General features: G+C 54.2%; 1 protein-coding gene across 1 annotated transcript; it reads left to right on the top strand.

Annotated features, from left to right (window-relative positions):
- Nucleotides 1-7,619: 7,619 nt before the first annotated feature.
- LOC125621584 (E3 ubiquitin-protein ligase TRIM39) lies at nucleotides 7,620-17,527 on the top strand. Its single transcript, XM_048818646.2, has 6 exons — nucleotides 7,620-8,100; nucleotides 10,207-10,302; nucleotides 12,097-12,327; nucleotides 13,366-13,388; nucleotides 14,947-15,062; nucleotides 16,608-17,527. Exons 1-6 carry the CDS (start codon nucleotides 7,684-7,686, stop codon nucleotides 17,147-17,149), a joined length of 1,425 nt encoding a protein of 474 aa, XP_048674603.2. The 5' UTR covers nucleotides 7,620-7,683; the 3' UTR covers nucleotides 17,150-17,527.
- Nucleotides 17,528-22,081: the final 4,554 nt, after the last annotated feature.

Here is a 22,081-nt window from a genome sequence, read left to right as displayed (position 1 = left end):
ATGTAAGGTTACTTCTGCCGGTTCCCCAGATACAGCACCCCTAACAAAACGGCATTGCTTAAGGTTGACAGATTCGATGAGGAAATTATTATTTTATTTTACAATCATCAGGCTGTGGCTTGGCAAACCTAATCTTCAAACGGGGGATATTGGAATTTAAGATTAAATTTATAATAAAATGTTGTGGCTTCTGTCCAAAGCTCATGGCACACAGCAGAGGTTCCTTGCATCTCTCCACCCCCACTCCCCAGGGGCCACTCTCCTGTCCCCCTCTATTTCAGGGACTCCCTGCAACTCCCCCAATCTCCCCCATGCCAGCAGCTCTGGGTGCACCCCCATTCACCCTTCCAATGTCAAGGTCCCCTAAACCCCCGCCCCCTCCACCAGGAGTTCTGGCTGCACCCCTCCCCACACACCAGGGTCCCCATTCTCTCCACCATGTGCTCTTTCTTCTTCTGCCCCAGAGTACCTTTCTTCCCCTCCCCCTGCATGGGAAGGGAGGGAGAGAGAAAACTGGTACCTCTCTCCCTCACCTGGGAGGAGAAGTGTAGCTTCCTCTGCTTGCTTTAGCTTTGTTGCCTGTAGGCATTTCAATCCCCTGGAAGGTGGTGTTTGCTGGTTGTAAACTTGCTTATCCACTTTGTGGTTGAGTTTGTTGTTCTCCCTGTAAGGGCGCTAAGGAGGCCCTGGACTCCGTGTTGTGTTAACTCTGAAATGTCCTTCCAGGAAAAACCTCTCTCTAAAATCTGAAACTCTAGGAACAATTTGGAAGCTAAACAAAGAGGCCCAACACATGATCATTAGCAATTTAACAGGTTTAAATGGCAAGAAGGGAAAGAACCAGCAACTGCAACATAAAAAATCATGTGAAATCATTTTTTTAATGACAATTTTCATGCACCCTGTCTTTCTGAACTGCCCTTTTGCCTGTTTTTGCTCCTCTTTGCTACAAGGAACAGATCGAGGCCGAGAGACAGCTGATTGTGGCTCTGTTTCAGAACCTGCACCACTTTCTTGAGGAACAAGAGCGACCCCTGCTGGCCCAGCTGGCGGAGCTGAAGGAGGCAATCGCCTAAAGAGACAGGAAGAAAATATCACCACGCTCTCAGAGGAGATTTCCCATCCCAGTGAGTCGATCAGCGAGATGGACGGGAAGTGCTGGTAGCCAGGGAGTTTGTTCCTGCAGGCGAGACCTCAGATCTTTGCAGGGAAATATAGAGAAGGGGTAGAAGGTTAGAGCCAGGAGCCACATAGGACTGAAACTTCATAGATCTCACCTATAGGTGGTTAAATATAAACTCTCCCTTGTTTTCCATGGCTTTATAGGATCATTATTTTCGTTCATTTTCCAGCTGCGATTTGTCAGGGTGGCAAGGTCCTAGGAGAGGGGTATGATTATGGATATTTTAAATTCTTTGCTTTGAAGCCTTTCTCTCCCACTCTGGGTTGGACACAAAAAGAACTCCGGGCATGGGCACCAACTCCATGGGTGCTCTGGGGATGGAGCACCCAGGGAAAAAAAAGGTGGGTGGGCAGCACCCACTGGTGAGCCCCACCAATTAGCTTGTCCCCCTCCCCCCCTCAGGGCCTCCTGCCCGCCATTGATTAGATGTGTTAGTGATTAGCTGTTCCACAGCGTGCAGGAGACTGGGGGGGGGGGGGGAGCAGGAAAAGGCGGGGTGCATTCAGGGGGAGGGGGCAGAACAGGGTGGGAAGAGGTGGGGCGGGAAGAGGTGAGGCGGGACGGAGCCGTGGGTGAAGGGGTGGGGCCTGCAGCAGATTGGGGGTCGAACATCCCTGGGGAAACGCGTCTGTGAGTCAGGGCATTGCTTGAAGGCAGATGTGCCAACCCTGACGCCACCGGCATGCCTATGTTGGCATTGTAGTGCAGGCCAATGGCTCACCCTTTGTGTACATGCACCGCTGCAAAACAGAGGTGGTGTTACTGTATAGCCACCGAGTTGTGCTTCAAAGGGACAAGCTGGCTGCAGCTCAGTGAACATCCCGGTGGTTGCATGGTGCCCTGTGTAAATGGTCACCGTTTGTTCACTTTTATCAGCTTGGGAATGAGCTTCCTTTTCTCTTCCTCCCTCTTAGGACACTGGAAGCGCCTTGAGCAGGCACGTGGCTCCTTCCGACTCTCCCCCCTGCCCCCCGCCGGCACCGTGCTGGGAAGGGGCACGGGCATCAGCCTTGGTGGCACAAAATCCTGCAGTTGAGGCCCTTTATTTAAGGCCCTGTGATCCATCTTCCTAAAGCGGTGGACCCCAAACTTTTTCACTTGCGCCCCCCATATCTGGTCCGAGCCCCGCCTGGAGCTGGGGTGTGGGGGGGTGATGGGGCAGGATGGGGGAGGGGGAGCTCCATTCCAGGGGTTGGGGGGTGACTGGGACAGGGAGGGGGAGCCATGCGCAGGGCAGGATGAGGGAGCCTCCAGCTGTCTCTGTGTGCTCCTCCAGGCTTCAGCAGCAGCTGCTGGTCTTCCCACCCCCTGGTGGCAGAGGCCGGTTAGTAAGCGGACTTTTAGTGTCTGGGTGGCAGGGACTGGGGGGCCCGGGCCGGAGCGGAACTGGGGGGCAGAGCAGGGCTGGGTGGCTCTGTGCTTCCTGGGCTCATGGGCTCCCTGTTGGCCCATGCAGTGACCAGCCCCTGGGTCAGGGGCTGCCCGCTTTAAGGCCCCTTCACACTGCCAGAGGGGTGAAGTTGAAAAGAGGCCTTAGTGCACAAAAAGCTCGGCCCATCTGGCTTGTTTCATGCAGGGGTTTCACAGGAACGCTCTCACCAGCCCGTCAGCTGTGCAGAAGGCACCAAGAAGCACCGAGGACCAGAGTGCAGACTGAAGCTCTACAGTGAGTCAGCAACGATGCCCTGAGGAGAGGCAGGCTGGTGATGGGCTGCAGAGATGGGAAGGTCCCATGAGCGGAGGCCAGGCAAAGCCCCCCACATTTGCCTGGGCAGCAGAAGAGGCAAACTGGCGGGCAGAGGCTCCGAGTGGCGGGAAGTGATTTTGGAACAAAGCAGGTGGTTCGGAGGCCAGCGAATCCAGCCCCAGTGGGGCGAAATGGCTGCAACGTGGTATTATCCAGCTGGCCGCGGCGGGTGGGGGGACGGTGCATGGATCTGTTGAAGGGCTGCAGCAGTTTCCCCCCCCACAGCGGGCAGAGGGGGTGTGTGTGCAACACATCCCCCAATAACACCCCACCCAGGGCCGCTCCTGGCTGGGGCAGTTCACGCAACAGCCTGGGCTCAGGATGGGGACTCCCCGCTCCAGCTGTAAAATCCACCCAGTGCCAGAAGCCAGCGGCAGGGCCTCGCCCATCACCTAATGGGAAAGCAGCATCTCCCCCTCACCCTAAGCACCGTGACAGGGAGCTATTGCCCCCCACCAGCAGCCAGTGACTGCCCTGCCCACGGTCACAGCTCTGCTTGGTGGCAGTAGCAGAGAGGCAGTGTCCAGTCAGTTACTAGCTGTGCCTCCCCCAAAACAGCTGGTCATGCAGGAGGGCAAATGCCGTGGATGTGGCACGGGCCACCTCCCTTCGGGGGTGCACCGGCCCGCTGCCTTTGGAGAACCGGTGGTAATGCCTGGGCTGTGGGCTGGCCTGTGCTCTGCCCCCGAGGTCCTGCCCTCGCTCCACCTCTTCCCCTAGGGCCTCCCCCGCCTGCCACTTGCTCCTTCAGAGGAGTGAGTGGGGGGTGAGTGGGGTCTTGGGGGAGGAGGCGGAGAGGAGTGGCAAGTGGGTGGGGACTTGGGCCCTGCTGCCTCCCCACCCATCCCCCTCCCGGCCCCCGCTGCCTCCCCGGGCCCCCCACCCATCCCCCTATCGCCCTTGGCCCCCACTGCTTCCCTGGGCTCCCCATGCATCCCCCCATCGCCCCTGGCCCCTGCTGCCTCCCCGGCTTCCTCCCCCTATCGCCCCTAGTCCTCACTGCCTCCTCGGTCCCCATTGCCCCAAGCTCCCTTCCACAGCCTGGCACTCCAGGCCTGCCCTGCTCCGTGCCTTTTGACCACGGCACCTTGGATGGTCGCCCACCCGGAAGACTGACCCTGCAGGTTTCTCTTCTCAGTTTTACATTTCTGGGGAGATGAACGTGGTTAACATACAGTTTGGGTTGTGACGGGTCCCCAGAATTCCATGCAGCTGTTGAAAACTGGAGCTGTTTTCCCACACTTTAGGAGAACGTCAGGGGATGGATCACTTGATGATCACCTGTTCTGTTCATTCCCTCTGGGGCAGCTGGCACTGGCCACTGTCGGAAGACAGGACACTGGATGGACCTTTGGTCTGACCCACTCTGGCCATTCCTATGTTCTTATCCCAGCTCTGAATTAGTCTGGAAGCTCTTTAGGGCAGGGCTGTCTTAGATTTTTAAAGGTATTCAGGCCCCTAACTCCCATTGAAATCAGTGGAAGTAAGGCCCCAAACTACCTTGGAGGAGTGTGGGGCTTGTTCTGCGTGACTAGGGTTACCAACTTTCTAATCGCACAAAACCGAACACCCCTGCCCTGCCCCTTCTCCGAGGCCCCGTCCCCGCTTGCTCCATCCCCCCTCCCTCTGTTGCTTGCTCTCCCCCACCTTCACTCACTTTCACTGGGCTGGGGCAGGGAGTTGGGTTGGGATGTGGGAGGGGGGTGAAGGCTCCAGCTGGGGGTTTGGGCTCTGGGGTGGGGCTGGGGATGAGGGGTTCGGGCTGAGGGGGAGGGCTCTGGGCTCGAGCAGAGGGTTGGGATGCAGGGGGTTATGGGCTCTGGGCTGGGGGTGCAGGCTTTTGATGGGGCCAGAAATGAGGGGTTTGTGGTGCAGGAGGGGGCTCCAGGCTGGGGCAGGGGGTTGGGGTGTGTGCGGGGAGGTAAGGACTCTGGCTGGGGGTGCAGGCTCTGGGTTGGGGCTGGGTTCTGCATCCTGATTTTATCTACCAATATTAAAGAGGCCAAAGCAATTACCAGGGTGGTGGGTGAACCTCCCATTTGGGGAGGCTAGCCCACCAGCCCCAACCCTTGAGGCCAAGCCCCCGGCAGCCTGAGCCCCGAGATGCCCCCCCTGCGACCAGAGGAGACCCAGGCCACCCGCCTCAGCCCCCGAGTAAGCTGCCCATGCCCCCAAGCACCAGGCTGGCCAGAGCACCCAGCTGAGCTGCCAGCCCCACCCGAGCACCGGGCTGGGCCACTAAGCTGAGCCCCTTCCTGGGCTGGCCTAAGCGCTGCCCTGGCCGCCGGTGGGCCTGAGCTCCAGGCTGCTGGCTGGAGCTGAGCCCCCGCCAGCTTCTGGGTAGAGGGAGAGGGAGGGCGGGACGCCCAGGGGAACATGGGTGGGGCCACAGCCTGGGTCAGGGGAGGCTTAGCCTGCCCTGGTCGTTAATACCCGCCGCCCATGGCAGTTACCCCAGAAACTCCCTGCCACTCAGCGGAAAGGACCGTGTTCTCTCCATTAGGAGACGGGGCTGAGCAAGAAGCTCCCAACTTCACGTGCTGTCGTCAATAAATGATAAATGAAAAGCCCTCGGCTTGAGCCGGCAGCAGCAGAGGAGCTCGGGGTCGGGCGCTGGGTTTGGAGAAGGATTTACATTCCCTGCTGGGCAAAGGCCGTTCCCCGCCAGTAGAGGAGAAGTTTGTTTCAATTGGGAAAGTCCATGGGCCACTGAAGGTCTGTCTGCACCGCCTTGTAAACCCAGGTCTCCTCTGGCTCAGGTCTGGGACTTGAGCTGTGTCCACACTGCACCATGACAAGGCTTGGACCAGAGCCACAGCAGGACTCGGGCTCTGAGCTGTTCCCCTATTGGGGCCCGTGACACGCACTGACCCGAGTCACACTGATTTGTGTGTGGACGGAAAGGGGGCTTGGGCTCAAACCTGTCACAGCCCAGGCTTAGTGTGCAGTGTAGGCATACCCTGTGTGGCATCAGCTCTCCCCAGTCCTGTTGAGGCCCCTCTGCATGGTACTGAAGCCACAAGGGGGTTGAGGTGGAGCTGTGGCCAGCTGGCTGGGAATGCACATCAGCTCCACTGTGGCCTTTAGAACTTACCCAGTGGAGAAGGCACAGCTCCGGGTCACGGTACCATTCCCACTGAGCGCGCCATCTGGGTGTCTGTGGGCAGCTGTAGCCAAGGGAGATCCCTATTGGTTCCAGGCTTGGGGGTCTAATATGGTGCAGGGCCCCGGGGACATTACATGGATAGCCCTGCTTTCCTGGGCATCCCCTAGGATCCATGCGGGTTCCGGTGAGACCCGCGGCTCCTGCTGTCTGGCCTCTGCAATAATTCTTCAGGGCAGGAGATGCGGGGAAGGGGGATCATTGGCTTTCCCCAAACGCCTGATATATTATCACTAAGGTTAAGATTTTGTCATGGATATTTTTAGTAAAAGTCGTGGACAGGTCACGGGCAATGAAAAAAATTCACGGAAGCCTGTGACCTGTCTGTGACTTTGACTAAAACTATCCCTGACACAATGGGGAGCCCAGCTGCAGGGTCTCCACACTGCTTGCTGAGGTTAGGCAGCTGCAGGGGCTGCTCCAAGCTCTGGGGGCCCCCACTGCTTGTGGGGGCTTGGAGCTCCAGGATCCCCCCACCTGGAGCTCTGGGGTACCCCTGCCACCTGCAGCGGCCAGGAGCTTTGAAGGACCCCCCACTGCTCACAGCAGCTCAGAGCTCCTGGGTCCCCTGCCCCCGTGGAGGCTGGGAGCTGTGGCAGGGGTCCTGCTGCCTACAACAGCTTGAAGCTCCAAGGGGCCCTCACCACCCATGTCCACTGGGAGCTGTGGGGACCTCTGCTGCCCACGGCAACCAGGAGCTGCGGACCTGCCACCCACGGTGGCAGGAAACTCCGGGGTCCCCCTGGCACCTGTGGCCACGAGGAGCTGCGGGGGGCCCATGCAGCTCCCAGCCAACAGGGCTAAATTCATGGAGGTCGCTGGAAGTCACAGATTCCGTCACTTCCGTGACCTCTGTGAAAAAATCGTAGCCTTAATTATCACTGAATGTTTCACTACCACTTTGTGTGCCTCTGTGGGCACAGATCGCACTGACTCCGACCCTTAACGCCCAAGGCAAACTTTGCAAATGCAGCTGATTGACTGAGCAGGTTTAAGATTTTACTTTGAAGTCCCGCTCAAAACTTCCTTCCTTAGGGGCCCTTCCTCACCTGACACAGAAAGGATGGTGGGAGAGGAGGTGGAAGGTTGGTAGGAGATAAAGTAGAAGGGGCAGAGCTTAGGTTATTTGCACGGCCTTAACTGTGCATTTCATCTTTGCCATGTTTTGGAAGGAGTTTGCCTTGGTGTATAAACAGGATCAGGGCCTAACTTATGTTTGTCAGTTTTTTATATTAAACCATAAACAGAAACCTCCAATGGGCCTATATGTCATTATGTTTAAATGGCTATTTTATGTATTTAATTTTGAAAAAGCTACAGTGTTTTTTCAGGGTTTTTCCTCCAAAAGAAACAGAGATTTATCACCTTCCCCCCAGTTCAGAACTGCTCTTTGCCTGGGGGAATTTAATATCGGTCCCTTCACAGACAGCTTTGCATTTCTCTGCACAGTCTCCAGGGGCTGAAAATCAAACAGGCTTCCCCCCAGCTCAGCCAATGAGAAAGACCCTAAGTGAAGAAACACCCAATTGTGGCTGCAGTCTAAAGGCAGGAAAGTGAAATGAAACCTGTCACTTTCCCCCGCTGGGAGCCATGGCTGCAGAGAGCCCTGTACAGAGTCTCCAGGATGAAGCTTCTTGTTCCATCTGTCTGGAGTATTTCAAAGACCCAGTGTCTATCCACTGCGGGCACAACTTCTGCCGGGCCTGCATCACCGACTACTGGGAGGAGTCGGATACCAACTTCTCCTGCCCTCAGTGCAGAGAAACCGCGCAGCAGAGAAACTTCAGACCCAACAGGGAGCTGGCGAAAATTATCGAAATAGCCAAGCGGCTGAGTTTACAGGCAGCCAAAGGCTCAGGAGGCGAGCGAGTGTGTGAGAAACACCAGGAGACCCTGAAACTGTTCTGCGAGGAGGATCAAGCCCCCATCTGTGTGATCTGCCGAGAGTCCCAGGCTCACAGATCTCACACCGTGGTTCCCATAGAGGAGGCTGCCCAGGAGTACAAGGTAGGGAAGCCTAGCATATTGTAACAGGCAGGAGTTTAAATAAGTAAAGCATCGCATAGAATGGGATCTTCTACTGTGAATTTCTAGACTTGCATATATTTAGGTTTCTCGCCAGTTTCATCTGAATGCCTCATTTCCTGTACATATATATATATATATATATATATATACACACAAACATAGCATGAAGAAGACAGGAAATGACACACTTATGTTAATGATCTCTGCTCTCAACCTCTTGCCGAATAACGTCTGGGAGTTGGATCAAAGTGATGCTGAACTTTTGCTACCTAATAGTTCTGTTCAAAGTGACATTGTTCAGGAGCTGAATAAAACGGATGGAGCTAATACAGGGCCCGATTCAGCAAAACGCTTAGACATGAGCTTAACTTTAAGAGCGTGAGTTATCTGACTGAAGACAATGGAACTATTCCCTGGATCTAACGCAATGGTCACCAACTGGTAGATTGCAATCGACCGGTCGATCCTGGAGCCTCTGCCCAGTCGACTGCGATCTCTGGCTGCTAAAAGTCCAGCAGCGCAGCAGGTCTAAGCAGGCTCCCTGCCTGCCCTGGCCTCACGCCGCTCCCAGAAGGGGCTGGCATGTCTCTGCGGCCCCTGGTGGGAAGGGGGCAGCGAGCCTCTGTGTGCTGCCCGCGCCTGCAAGTTCCCGGCCAATGGGAGCTGCGGAGTTGGCACGGGTGGGGTGGGGGGCCATCGGCAGCGCAAGAAGTCGCCTGCCCCTCTATCCCCTACCCCCCCCGCCCCCAGGCCACAGAGACATGCCAGCTTCTTCCCAGAGCGGTATGGGGCCAGGGCAGGCAGGGAGTCTCCCTCAGACCCGGTGCACTGCTGACTGGGAGCCACCATGGACCCCTTCCTGCACCCCACCCCCCTGCCCCAGCCCAGAGCCCCCTCCTGCACTCAAACACCCTCCCAGACCCTGCACTCCCTCCCACACCCCAGAGCAATGAAACAGCCCTGCAGCCCAGTGGCACTGACTTTGTGGTTTCCCTGGGGGTGCTTGACCCCTGCTATGCCCAATGCCCCGCCCTCACTTCATCCCTTCCCCCAAGGCCCTGCCCTGTTCCATCCCCTCCCCCGAGTGCACCCCACCCTCGTTCCGCCTCCCCCACCCCGCCCCAGCGTGTCCTGCATGCCACTGATCACTGGTGCATGAGAGGTGCTGGGTGAGAGGAGGAGGAGCTGATCGACGGGGCTGCTGGTGGGTATTGAGCACCCACGGATTCGGTGCCTATGCTGCAGCCCGAGCCCCACAAGCCCCTGCCCCAGCCCTGAGCCCGCACCCAGCACCCAAACTCCCTCCCAGAGCTTGCACCCCTCACTCCCTCCCACACCTCAACACTTTGGCCCAGCCCAGAGCCCCCTTCTGCACCCAAACTCCCTCCCAGAGCCCTCACCTCTCACCCCATCCTGCACTCCAACCCCCTAATCCAGGCTCAACCTAGAGCCTCCTCCCACACTCCAAACCCCTCAGCCCCAGCCCAGAACGTGCACCCCCTCCCGCACTCCAACCCTCTGCCCCAGCCCGGTGAAAGTGAGTGAGGGCGGGGGAGAGCGAGCGACGGAGGGAGGGGGAATGGAGTGAGCAGCGTGCGGCCTCGGGAAAGGGGCTGGGTAGATTCTGGGTTGATCTTAAATTCAAAAAGCGATCTTGTGCATAAAAAGGTTGGAGACCACTGATCTAATGAAAGCATGTGTTTCAGTGTTTTGCTGAACAATGGCCATTCTTTTCCTTTGTCTGTGTCACTCCTTTTATTCCTGACATGGGAATCACTCACCTCTTGGTTTCCAAACATGCGGATGTCTCAGAGGCCAGGGGGCTAAGGACTATACAGAGGTCCAAGATTGTAACATCAGTAACCGGTAAAACAATCCAATGAATTGGAGGAGACAAACCTGGTGGCCAACTATGCATGGCTGTGGAATCATTTTCTCCTTTTGAGTTAAATCAGGTGCAAGCATTTAAACAAATACAGTCATATCCGTGAAGCCGGGTTATAGTTTGTAGGGACTGAATTCTCCCTACGCCACTATCCAAAGAAGGGAAAAAACGTTGAACACCCAACATTATTTCCTTGCCAGGAAAAACTCCAGATCCAATTACAGACTCTGAAGGAAGAGAGAGAAAAGCTGATGGGATTGAAACTGACCAAAGAGGCAAGAATCTGGGAGCATCTGGTAGGTATCAGGTTATTATTATCCAGCAAGGACATGTAGGTGCGTGTCCCTCCCAAGGTGCGAATCACTCTGGTAGTCTGGGGGATGGGAGAGGCTGTGTCTCAAACTTTGACCATGTGTCACTGAGTGAGATCCTGTGTTTCTATGTTTCCCTTTGGGGATGTCCCATCTGTGCCGGCTGGATTGTGGCAGACACTCTGTGTCCTGCACTCCGGCTGATGAAAATGCCCCTGGACTCTGATATGTGAAGGGGGAGAGATGCAGTGCGTGATCCTGGGCTGGCTAGCACCACGCATGAGGTCATGGCCTGGCCGCCTCCTTTCCCTCTCCTGAGCAGCCAGGAGCATCACATCTGCTCCAGGGGCACAAGGCAGCTTGTGTGGCCTTCCCCAGGAGATCCAGAAAGAGCCTGTTCTCCCCTCATCCCTGCTGAGTCCAGGCTCAGTCTGGGCCTGTGTGTCTGTGTTTGGATGGGCCGGGAATTACTGGGTTATTTGCACCCCTAGATGGCTACGTGTTTGGGCATCTCTGGGAGCGACTATCAGGATTTCCAGAGTTAATGTATTAGAGGGTTAAGCTGTCTGTTGAGTTCTCTTTTGTTTCATTCTTTTTCATTCGTTTGCTTGCCCCAGCCTCTCTCACTCCCAATGTCATCCAGAGTATGTCTACACAGCAACTAGACACCCGTGGCTGGCCTGTGCCAGCTGACTCATTTTCGCAGGGCTCAGGCTGTGGGGGGTCTAGGACCCTGAGAAGTGGAGAGATCTGGGACCCTGAGAAGTGAAGGGTCCCAGAGCTCGGACTCCAGCCCGAGCCCAGAAGCCTACAGAGCAATGAAACAGCCCCGCAGCCCAGTGGCGCTGACTTTGTGGTTTCCCTGGGGGTGCTTGACCCCCGCTATGCCCAATGCCCCGCCCTCACTTCATCCCTTCCCCCAAGGCCCTGCCCTGTTCCATCCCCTCCCCCGAGTGCACCCCACCCTCGTTCCTCCTCCCCCACCCTGCCCCAGCGTGTCCTGCATGCCACTGATCACTGGTGCATGAGAGGCGCTGGGTGAGAGGAGGAGGAGCTGATTGACGGGGCTGCTGGTGGGTATTGAGCACCCACGGATTCGGTGCCTATGCTGCAGCCCGAGCCCCACAAGCCCGAGTCAGCTGGCACAGGTCAGCTGCAGGTTTTTCTTTGCTGTGTGGACATAACCTCAGGGTCTTAACTTAACTGTCTTAACTTCTCCTTTAGGGATCTACCTGGAAGGTCACAGACTCTATCGTGTCAGGCACATTGACACACCAGTCAGATTACAGCAAGCAGGGAACTGTAGGAAAATCTTCCCCTGAACAATACTGGGAACTAGAAAAGTTCCTGGAGGACAGTCCATCAATGGCTCTTAGCCAGGATGGGCAGGGATGGTGCCCCTCACCTCTGTTTGCCAGAAGCTGGGAATGGGTGACAGGGGATGGATCACTTGATGGTCCCCTGTTCTGTTCATTTCCCCTGGGGCACCTGGCACTGGCCACTGTCGGAAGACAGGATACTGGGCTAGATGGACCTTTGGTCTGACCCAATCTGGCCATTCTTATGTTTTTATGGGAAAATTTCCCTCAAGCGCAATTTAAGGTTGCAGTAAAATACCCCCTCCACCCCCCACCCCCATTGAGCACCCAGGGTCTCATCTGGAGCTGGCCTGAATTGGCAGAGCTGCCTTGACACTCATGGAATTAAACCAGCTGAAGATCTGGCCCCAGGTGACTCACTCTGTGGGCCCTGCCCTGCCCGTTCCCTTCCTCGTTACAGGAGCAGGTAGAAACCGAGAGGCTGAAGATTCTGTCTGAATTTGAGCAGCTGCGGCAGTTCCTGGAGGAACAAGAGCGATTCCTGCTGGCCCGGCTGGAAGAGCTGGACAAGGAGATTGAGAAGAGAAGGGATGAGAACATTGCCAAACTCTTGGAGGAGCTTTCCTGTCTAAATGACATGATCAGTGAGCTAGAGGGGAAGTGCCAGCAGCCAGCGAGTGAATTCTTGCAGGTGAGATACTGGATCCTTGATATGCAAGAGCCTTGGAGTCCAGGAGTCAAATGCCAGAGTAGAACTCACAGGTTATGCAGCTCAAATATAATTTTTTTCTGTTTCTAACCATTAGTATTATTATTGGTTTCATTGTTCGGAGAACCTGGGTATTTTAAATCAAATATAATCTATGTAGGTACTCAAATGACCCCCATGATCATCGGATCTACATGCCTCCCCAAAATTAATGCATTGATCCTCTTTTTAGGGAAGGATTATTACCTGCATTTTACAGATGCGGGGGACTGAGGCAAAGAAGCCTGGATCCCAAAGGGTCTTGGGATTGCAAGGCCTAACTTTCAGGTTCCTAGAACATCACTAGGACAACAGTGGGATCCACAACGTTAGGCCCCCAGGCTCCCTACACAATGCACAGGCAGATCTAGGCACCGAAGAACAGGAGCCACAAAAACCAGAATGCCAGGCAAGGAGCTGCCAAAGCTGGCCGATGGGAGATGCCAAGGAGAGGAGTGTGTCCCGAGCCCCGCCACTCTTACAAAGGAAGGTGCCCAAATCCGGGCTGCAGGGGAGGCGCCTGGCTCTTGCTTGTGATCCGCAAATGGGAACCCCTTCCTTGGAGGCTGGTGGCTTCTGGTGCCTAAATCGTTCTTGTGAGAATGAGTCAGGTGGGTAACTAGTGCCAAACAAAGCCACTCTGGTGGCAGAGCCGACTCGCCCTTGTAACCTTTAGCTCAGTAATTAGGGTCCTCAGTTGGGAGGTAGGAAATCCTGGTTCAATCCCTGCCTGATGAGAAGAAGAGATGTGATGGGGTTCCCCACCTTAGAGGTACACACCCTAACCACTGGCCTAAAGAATGGATTTCAACTTACTTCTCTTCTAGCCCACTCAAAGGCAGGGGCACAACGGACTAAGCAGTTAGGTACAAAGAAAAGCCCTAAGGTTATACCCTGAAATCATCTAAACGGCTACCGAGATTGGTCTGTGTTGCATCTCGTTGATTTCACTCAGGTTCCTTCTCTCCCTTCCCCTTCTAGGATGTCCGAAGCACCTTGAGCAGGTACGTGGCGCCTTCTCACTCCCACTCACAAGTTTCCATGCTGTTCTTATGATCGGTTTGTATTGTGGTCGTGTTTAGGGGCCCCAAACCACAGACCCATAGGGCTCCATTATGCTAGGCAATGGACAAAAACGTAACAGACGCTCCATGCCATAGGTGCTGATTCCGTGGCTGGAGCACCCACGGAAAAAAATAGTGGCCCCGCCGATCAGCTCCTCCCCCTCCCTCCCAGCGCCTCCCGCCCGCTGCGGATCAGCTGTTCAGCGACGTGCACGAGGCACTAGGGAGGAGATGGCAGAGCAAGGATGGGGCGTGCTCCAGAGAGGGGGCAGAACGAGGTGGGAAGAGGCAGGGCAGGATGGGGTCTTGTGGGAAGGGATGGAGTGGGGCGGGGCCTGGGGCAGAGCTTGGGTTGAGACCCCTGCTGAAAAGAGGAAGCCAGTGCCTGTCCTGCCATACATCTCACTGGGAAAGGATCCCTCCTTCCTTGCCCTTTGACTAGGACAAGCGTAGCTGTCCTACGCTCCAGAAAGCCTTACCTTGCAGGCCCCCCCGAACGAGGAGACCTGGGTGCTTTCCTCCTCCTAGAGGGAAGGCGGAGTGAATTTCCAAACATACAGCGGCTTTCGTAGTGAAACAAGATTGATGTGAACATAGAGCAAGAAGATCATTTTAAAAAAATTGATGATCTCCACTTATCTATGTTTATATCTCTATTGGCTGAGAGCAAAATTCTTGGCGATCTGATGACTTTTGGGTGATGCATGAGACAAGCTGGAGCTGTGGTGTTCTCTCAGTCCGCTTCCAAGCGCTCAAAGGGCCACATCACAAAGATGTACAGCACAGAAGTCATATTTTTTGCCCGTTATTGGTTAATCGCAGCAGGAAAGCCAAGGATCGAATTGGCCGTGGGTTCAGATAGATTTTGTCTGGTCCATCGATAAAGCACAGGAATAAAACTCTGTTGGGGAAGCTTCCACTGAGGGTTTGTCTACACTGCCACCTTACAGCGCTGAAACTGTCAGCTCCGGGGTGTGAAAAAACACCCCCCTGAGCGATGCAAGTTTCAGAGCTCTAAAGTGGCAGTGTAGACAAACCCTCAGTGGAACCTTCCCTAACAGAGTTTTATTCCTGTGCTTTATCGATGGACCAGACAAAATCTATAGCACTCCCAGCGCTGGTATAGCACTCCCAGCGCTGGTAGCTACTCCCCTCGGGGGGAAGGGGGTGGTGGTTTTCCTACAGTGCTGGCAGAGAGCTGGAACCGTGACTACACAGCCAGGTTAAAGGGCTGCCACGGCCGTGCTTTAATGTTGGTAGAGAAGACGTACCCTGAGGCTGGGGTATACAAAGGGGTGAAATCCTGGCCCCACTGAAGTCAAAAGAAATTTTGCCATGATCTTCACTGGGGTCAGGGTTTTACCCCAGTCCGATCAGGACAGCAGGGTTCCTTAGCATGAAAGTCATGGGGAAAGATGATTTTTTAAAAACAGCAAACAAACAATGGAGAATAAGGAATAAACTAACTAATGAATTAGAAGAGTCTGTTTCTATCCAGGTGTGAGCTGGGGAAGGTCCCGCAACCGGAGGAGGTTTCTCCTGAGCCGGAGAAAACCCCCAGCAGCATCTCTCATAAAACTATTGCGCTAAAGGAGACTCTGAGGAAATTCCAAGGTACGGAGAAGGGATCTGAGAAGAAGGGAACTTGACATATGACAGTGGGAGGAGATGGGCCAATTAGCTGCTCATGTAAAGTCCAGACAATAAGAGTAAACAATGATCTTATCATTACTGAACTCTGTAAGGGCCTAGAGCAGAGGTTCTCAACCTATTTTGGCTAGGACCCCCTTTGAAAATATTTCAGGCTGTGACGACCCCCCTCAAAAAGTGAGGACCCCATCCATACCACGCCTTCCTTACTTCTGCGGTGCTGCTGGCGACAATGCTGCCTTCAGAGCTGGGAGCCTCAGCCACTGCTCTCGCGACCCCCCCTTCCAATAGTCTTGCGATCCCCTTTTGGGTCGGACCCCCCAGTATGGGAAATGCTGGACTAGAGGAGATTCCTTGGGACTAGCCCATAGGATGAGAGCTTGTTGGAAAGTGGGAGGTGTTTTTTCTTTCACACGCTTAATTTTGAAAATGTTTCTTTACAAATAATTCGTAAGTCTTATCTAGGTTTCTTTTTCCCGTGGGCAGTTCTATCCTCCCCAATGCCCTCACCTACCACCCCTGATCCCTCCTTTCACCCTGCACCCCCCTGGGCTATCCTCTTCTCTCCTTCTACCTCTTCTCTGCTTTTCCCTCTTGGCTGAGGGACCCACCCAGGCTGCTGATGCTGGTGTCCCTCCACTCAGGGCCGGCCTTAGAGAAAATGGTGCCTGGGCGCACGGGTGGCAGGTGAACCCCACCCTTTGGGGTTCTGCACTGCTGGAGCCCCAAGCCCTCCCTGCACTGCTGAAGCCCCGAGCACTCCAGCTGCACCGGCCCAAGCTGCCTCAGCCGGCCCAGCCCCTGGCCGCCAGTCCGAGCTGAGTCCCTGCCGGCTTCAGGGGAACGTGGGTAGGGCCTTGGGATGGAGCACGGGTGGGGCCACAGCCTGGGATAGGGGAGGCTTAGTCTCCCCTGGCCTTTGATATTCACCGCCCTTGCCTGGGCGAACTTGTATTTTGGTGCCCCTGGCCCCCACAGGCGCCCCACCACCCTATCGCCCCTGACCCCCACTGGTCCCCCTCATCCAGGCCCCGCCGCCTCCCCTCAGGGCTTAATTTGTATTGAAAGAGGTGCCGGGGCTCAGCCCCGGCACAAATGAAGCACTGGCTGTCAGCAGGTCAGTGGGTAGGAGGTACCAGCGCAGCGTCCCCTTGAATACCACACCTTGGGCGGCGGCCCAGCCCACCCACCTCTAAGGCCGGTTCTGCCCCCACTCTCCCCAGCGCCGTGGCTAGGAGTGGGGCAGCAGGGTGGGAAACGGAAAGGCAGAATCTGGAGCCAAAACTACAGCTGTAACAGCACCTCTAGTGCCCGGGAGAAGGGAATCGCGGTGAAATCCCGGCTCAGCCCCAGCAGAGGCAGCTTGCTGAGATCCGGGACGGAGAGGCAGGAAATCAGGGAGGGTCCCAGCCGGGACGGGGCTGCTGGGGAGTGTGAGAAATGGTCCCAGCCGCCCCCAGGGCTGAGCTCTGCCCCTAACGCTCGGATTCTCTCTTGGTCCCCCCCCAGCGGATGTGACTCTGGATCCAGACACGGCTCACCCCCGCCTTGTCCTGTCTGAGGATGGGAAAAGTGTGAGATGGGAAGACACGCGCCAGCACATGCCCGACAATCCCAAGAGATTTGATTCTTCTCGCTGTGTGCTGGGCCTGGAGGGCTTCTCCTCGGGGAGGCATTACTGGGAGGTGGAGGTGGAGGACGGGGGAGCCTGGGCTGTAGGGGTGGCCAGAGAGTCTGTGAGGAGGAAGGGACGGGTCAATGTTAACCCGGAGGAGGGTATCTGGGCCGTGGGTCAATGTGGGACTCAGTACCTGGCTCTCACCTCCCCCAAGATCCCCCTCTCCCTTGCTGAACGGCCCAGGACGATCGGGATTTATCTGGACTGTGAAGAGGGGCGGGTGGCATTTTTTGATGCCGATAACGAGGCCCCGATCTTCACTTTCCCACCGGCCTCTGTCCCTGGAGAAAAAATCCTCCCTTTACTGTGTTTGGGGAGAGGATCCCAGTTCAGATTGTGTCCCTGCATCACAGGGTATAATATAGAGCCTTAGAAATACACATGGTTAGCCTCACACGGCACAGTTTGCCCTGGAGGCCAAAGTGTATTTGTGCATGTCAAACCCAAGAGAAGGGGGGAAAGGCATCGACCTGTCTGTTTGTCCCAACGCTGATGCTGCAGGATTACAGCAGTTTGCAGGGACATAGACTGGGGTGGGGCAACCAGAGCCAGAAACGGGGCATTGGAGAAGGGTAACTGGGGTAGAAGGGAACGGGGAGGAGGTGGATACTGCAGAAATGAACCTGAAAGGGAGACAATCAATAATCTCCAGCTTTTAATGGGGTTTTACAGATGCATTTTTTAAAAAAGCAAATGGATTCTACATTCTTATGATCCATGGAATAATTGTATTAAAGTGAATTGTAAAGTCCCCAAGGGCCCTTTTGTCTCTCCTGGTGGGTTTAAAAAGGAAAAAAAAAATGGAGTAAGTGAAATTGCAATGAGCCATTCATATGGGAGGCAGTGTGGCCTAGGGGGTACAGCACTGGATTCAGGAGACCTGGGTTCCATTTCCAGCATCGCTGTTGGCCTGTTGGGGGAGTTTGAGCACGGCTCTATACCTCTCTCTCCCCATCTCAGAAATGGGGCTGATACTGGCCTCCTTTGGAAAGTGAATTGAGATCCTTGGTTGTAAAGCGCTGCCTGAAAACTACATGGAGGCTTGCATCAGTGTGAATGAATCCGTTTCAAGCAACACCCCTTTAGTTAAGCCAGTGAAAAGCTGTGTGTAGACAAGGCCGTGCATACATCACGCTTGTTAGCAGAGACTGATTCTGAGCCCTTGCACAAACACAGCACTATCTCTTCACTGGGGGACAGGAGCTGGTTGTGTCTGATATATTAAGGCAGAGCTCTAACACCCCCCCCCCCCCCCCAGGTCTTTTGCAACACAGACATCCAAACAGGTGAAAGCTTGTGTCCCAGTGGCAATCAAGAACCTCCAGGATGAGCAAGCAGCAGATTGGAGATTGATGGGGGGGGGGGGTGGTGAGGGGGGCGGGAATCCCTTGGATTTCAATGTACTGCTATTCTAGCTCAAACAAAAGAAGGAAGAATGGCCTCGTAGTTCAGGTGTTAGCTTTGGACTCAGGAGATGCAGGCTCCTTTCTTGGTGTTGCCTCAGGATTCCTGTGTAATTTGAAGCGAGTCATTAGACCACTCGGGGCCACAGATTCTCCATCAGGAGTGTCGGGGTTGCACACCTTCCTGAACTCGCAGAGGGCCTGTGAGGGTAAATGAGTTCATGAATGTGAGCTACCAACACACTACAGAGATGAGACAGTGAAATGATCCAAAACATGGTTTGAAAGTGTATGTTCTCCACCTCGTTGCAGCGAGATGGATGTTATTGGAACAGGAAAAATGTCCGAAACTTCCAAACATGGGAGTGAAAGAAAACGACAGAAGTTAGAAAAATTCCCATATACAAGGTGGGGAAAATGTAATTCACCTTCTGGATGCATGCAGGTATTTAACCTGTATATATGGGATTGTGGGGTGTCTACAGCTAACTTGGGTATATGAGATTGTGCTTGCACATTGGCTTCAGAGTCTCACACATACACGCTATGCTGATGTCTAATGATGCACATCTCTTACATTTATAGTTATGTTCACAGGCGCCGACTTTCCCATTTCCCCGGGGGGTGCTTGACCCCTGCTCTGCCCCAGGACCCGCCCCCATTCCACACCTTCCCCCAAGGCCCCACCCTGCCTCTTCCCACCGCTGCCCTGCCCTCGCTCCGCCTCTTCCTGGCCCCGCTCCTCTCCCTTCCCCCCAGCATCTCCTGCCCCCCTCTTAACAGCTGATCAATGATGGAAGGGAGGCGCTGAGGGGGAGGGAGAGGAGCTGATTGACAGGGCGGGTGTCTATTTTTTTCTAGTGGCTGGTCCAGCCGCGGAGTACCCATGGAGTTGGCGTCTATGGTTATGTTGGGGTTTGGGTGAAACCCCATTGAAGCTGGTGGATATAACAGGCCATCCTTCGTGCAGGAGAGATGTCAAGAACACAAAGCTCCTTCATGGAATAAGAGAGTTGAAACAATAGGAGCCTCCATCCAAAGCACAGGCTATAAATAGGGATCTGAATGATGTGGGTGGACGGGTTTCACTGGGGGATGGAACACAAATGCAGGAGAGCTGGTTATAGTTGGATGAACGTGTGTGTGAGAGAGAGATGCAGCAGAAACACCACAGAAACACTCAACGAAAGCAGCAAAGGAGCCCCGGATGCAGCCAAAGATACACACGTAGTGTTGTGTCCCTTAGGAAAAAAACAGAGAGAGAGATTTTGAGCAGAGTGCTGGCTAGAAAGAGGTATGGAATTGTGAGACAAGAAAATCTCCTGTTGTTTGATTCCTGCTCTGTTCAGGGAAACAGGACTTTGTCCATGCTTTGTAAATAAAGAGGGTGCATGATTGAAAACACAAAGAACTGACTCCATTGTCAATTTCTCCTCCGACTGGCAGCAACCCATAACACCCCAAACATTGGCTAAATGCTTGGGTCAAAAGGGGTAGCAGTATAGAAAGGACTTCCCCAAAAGCAGAATCAATTTCATGGTAGTCATGAGACCTCAAAAAGGCCCTTTTTGCTGGTATAACTGCACCTACAGTAGGGCTTTTGCTGACATGGCCATGTTAGTTAGGACTGGTTTTTTTTCTCTCCAAATTCCTAATTGACATAGGCAAACCTTTTAAGTGTATATCAGCCACAACAAAAAAGTCTGCTGTTTCTTGTCTACACTTGGGCTTCCAACGATGCTGCTACTCATGGAGCCGAATCAGTGCTAGCAGAGCTGTTTTCCCTCTGTGTATTATACAGCCCAGAATTATAGCACCACTGACTAATGAAAGACTCCAGCTGAATTTTGGGGGGAGAAATCTGGCCCCAGGCAAGACTTTTGGAGAATGAGTATTCACAAGAATGGCATCCATCACTGAATTCTTAGAGAGTTTCAATGAAATTCACCCTGCTAAACTGGGCTGTGAAATGTCCCCTGACTCTGTCTATCCCTGACAGCTGCCCATTCCTTCCTGGATTTTGTCTGTTCCTTACATAGAAAGATGGGCTGGGAGGCAGAAGATTGTGTCTGAGTTTGAGAAACTGTGGCAATTTCTGGAGGAACAAGAGTGAGTCCTGCTGGCCCGGCTGGAAGAACTGGAGAAGGAGAATGTAAGGAAAGTGAAAATGTGGCCAAACTCTTTCTGAAACTAGCATTTCTCAATAGCCTAATGCAGGGGTGGCCTTTAATTGTGCTTTTTTCTTTTCTTTATCTTTAATAAAAGGTTAAAAGGATTTTAATGGGGTGTTTGCCATGGGATTAAGCAGGCTGAGGCCCGTGTGTATCAAACCCTGAACCTTGTTTAACATTGTTTGCTGTTGGACAGTGACTGGGTTATGATAACCCCTTTGACTTTTTGGGCCCACATAGTCCATCTTAATTAACACAACACTACTACTTTAGACACCTAAGTTCAAAATTTAGGCACCACTGAGGTCGTCAAAGCCCCCACTTAGCTGTTGCCTAACCTGTAAGTGCCTTAATTCACTCGATGCCTAAAGTTTTGCGGCAAAATTCCCCTAAGTGCTTATGTTTCTGCCTCTAGGCATGCACACTGCTGCCTCACTTGAGGTGTCTGGTTGCCTGTCTCAAGTTTGACGCCTGGTCTACGACACGCGGTTATTTCGGAATTAGCCGAGTTAATTCGAAATAAAACTGATTCCGTCCACATGACCAAACCAGTTTTTTCAATTTAAAGAGCTCTTTAATCCGATTTTTGTACTCCACCTCGGCAAGTGGAGTAGAGCTAAAATTGAGATTGCAGTTCTGGGTTACAGGTACTGTGGATGCAATTCGACGTTATTGGCCTCCGGGAGCTATCCCAGAATGCTCCCTTGTGACCGCTCTGGACAACACTCTCAATTCCGATGCATTAGCTAGGTAGGCAGTAAAAGCCCCGGGAACTTTTGAATTTCATTTCCTGTTTGGTCAGCATCAGCACAGGTGACCATCAGCACAGTCCACCATCACAGGCGACCATGCAGAGTCCACCATCACAAGAAACCATGCAGTCCCGGATTCGCAGACGAGCTCCAGCATGGTCCGAACGGGAGGTGCTGGATCTCGTCGCATGTTGGGAAGACGAATCTGTTATGGCACATGTGACGAAGTGGGACTGTTCTTAATGTTTCCTCTGAATAGTGTGGGGGTTCCTCAGTTTCCCCTAGGCAGTTCTTAAGTATCTAGGGGGTGGAGTAAGGGTGTATGATCATTGCAGAGCCCTAGAGGGCAGGTGTGTGCAGGAGTCTGGACACAGAGAATGGCCGACACCCTGTTTCCTGGCCACTGATGGCCGGGGCCCTTCCCCCCTGCAAGGTGAGAGCTGAAGGGTTGGAGAACAAAGGAATCAGGTGACCACCTGGCCCGGGAAAGGAACAAAGCCCAGAGGAGGAGGGGCTGGAGGGTTTTCAGTTTTGGGGCTGGCTGGGACATGGAGTGAAGTGCAGACGTGGTTGTCTGGCTCACTGCCCCCAAAATGGACCCAGCTGAGGGATCCCGTTCTCTGCACCTGCAAGCTCTGTTTTAGACCATGTTCCTGTCGTCTAATAAACCTCTGTTTTACTGGCTGGCTGAGAGTCACGTCTGACTGTGAAGTTGGGGTGCCGGACCCTCTGGCTTCCCCAGGAGCCCCGCCTGAGCGGACTCGCTGGGGGAAGCGCACGGAGGGGCAGAGGATGCTGAATGCTCCGAGGTCAGACCCAGGAAGGTGGAAGCTGTGTGAGCTGTGTGTCCTGCAGACAGGCTGCTCACAGAAAGGCGACTGCCCCAGAGACCTGACTGGCTTCATGGGGAGCAGTTCCAGAGCATCGCCCAGGGACTCCGTGACAGCACAACTACGTTTCAAAAAAAGAAACGCAAATA

Source organism: Caretta caretta, chromosome 14, assembly GCF_965140235.1.
Source record: "Caretta caretta isolate rCarCar2 chromosome 14, rCarCar1.hap1, whole genome shotgun sequence".
NCBI classification, from domain to species: Eukaryota; Metazoa; Chordata; order Testudines; family Cheloniidae; genus Caretta; species Caretta caretta.
Note: the sequence above shows the minus strand (reverse complement) of the source record. Positions and strands in the feature narration are given on the sequence as shown.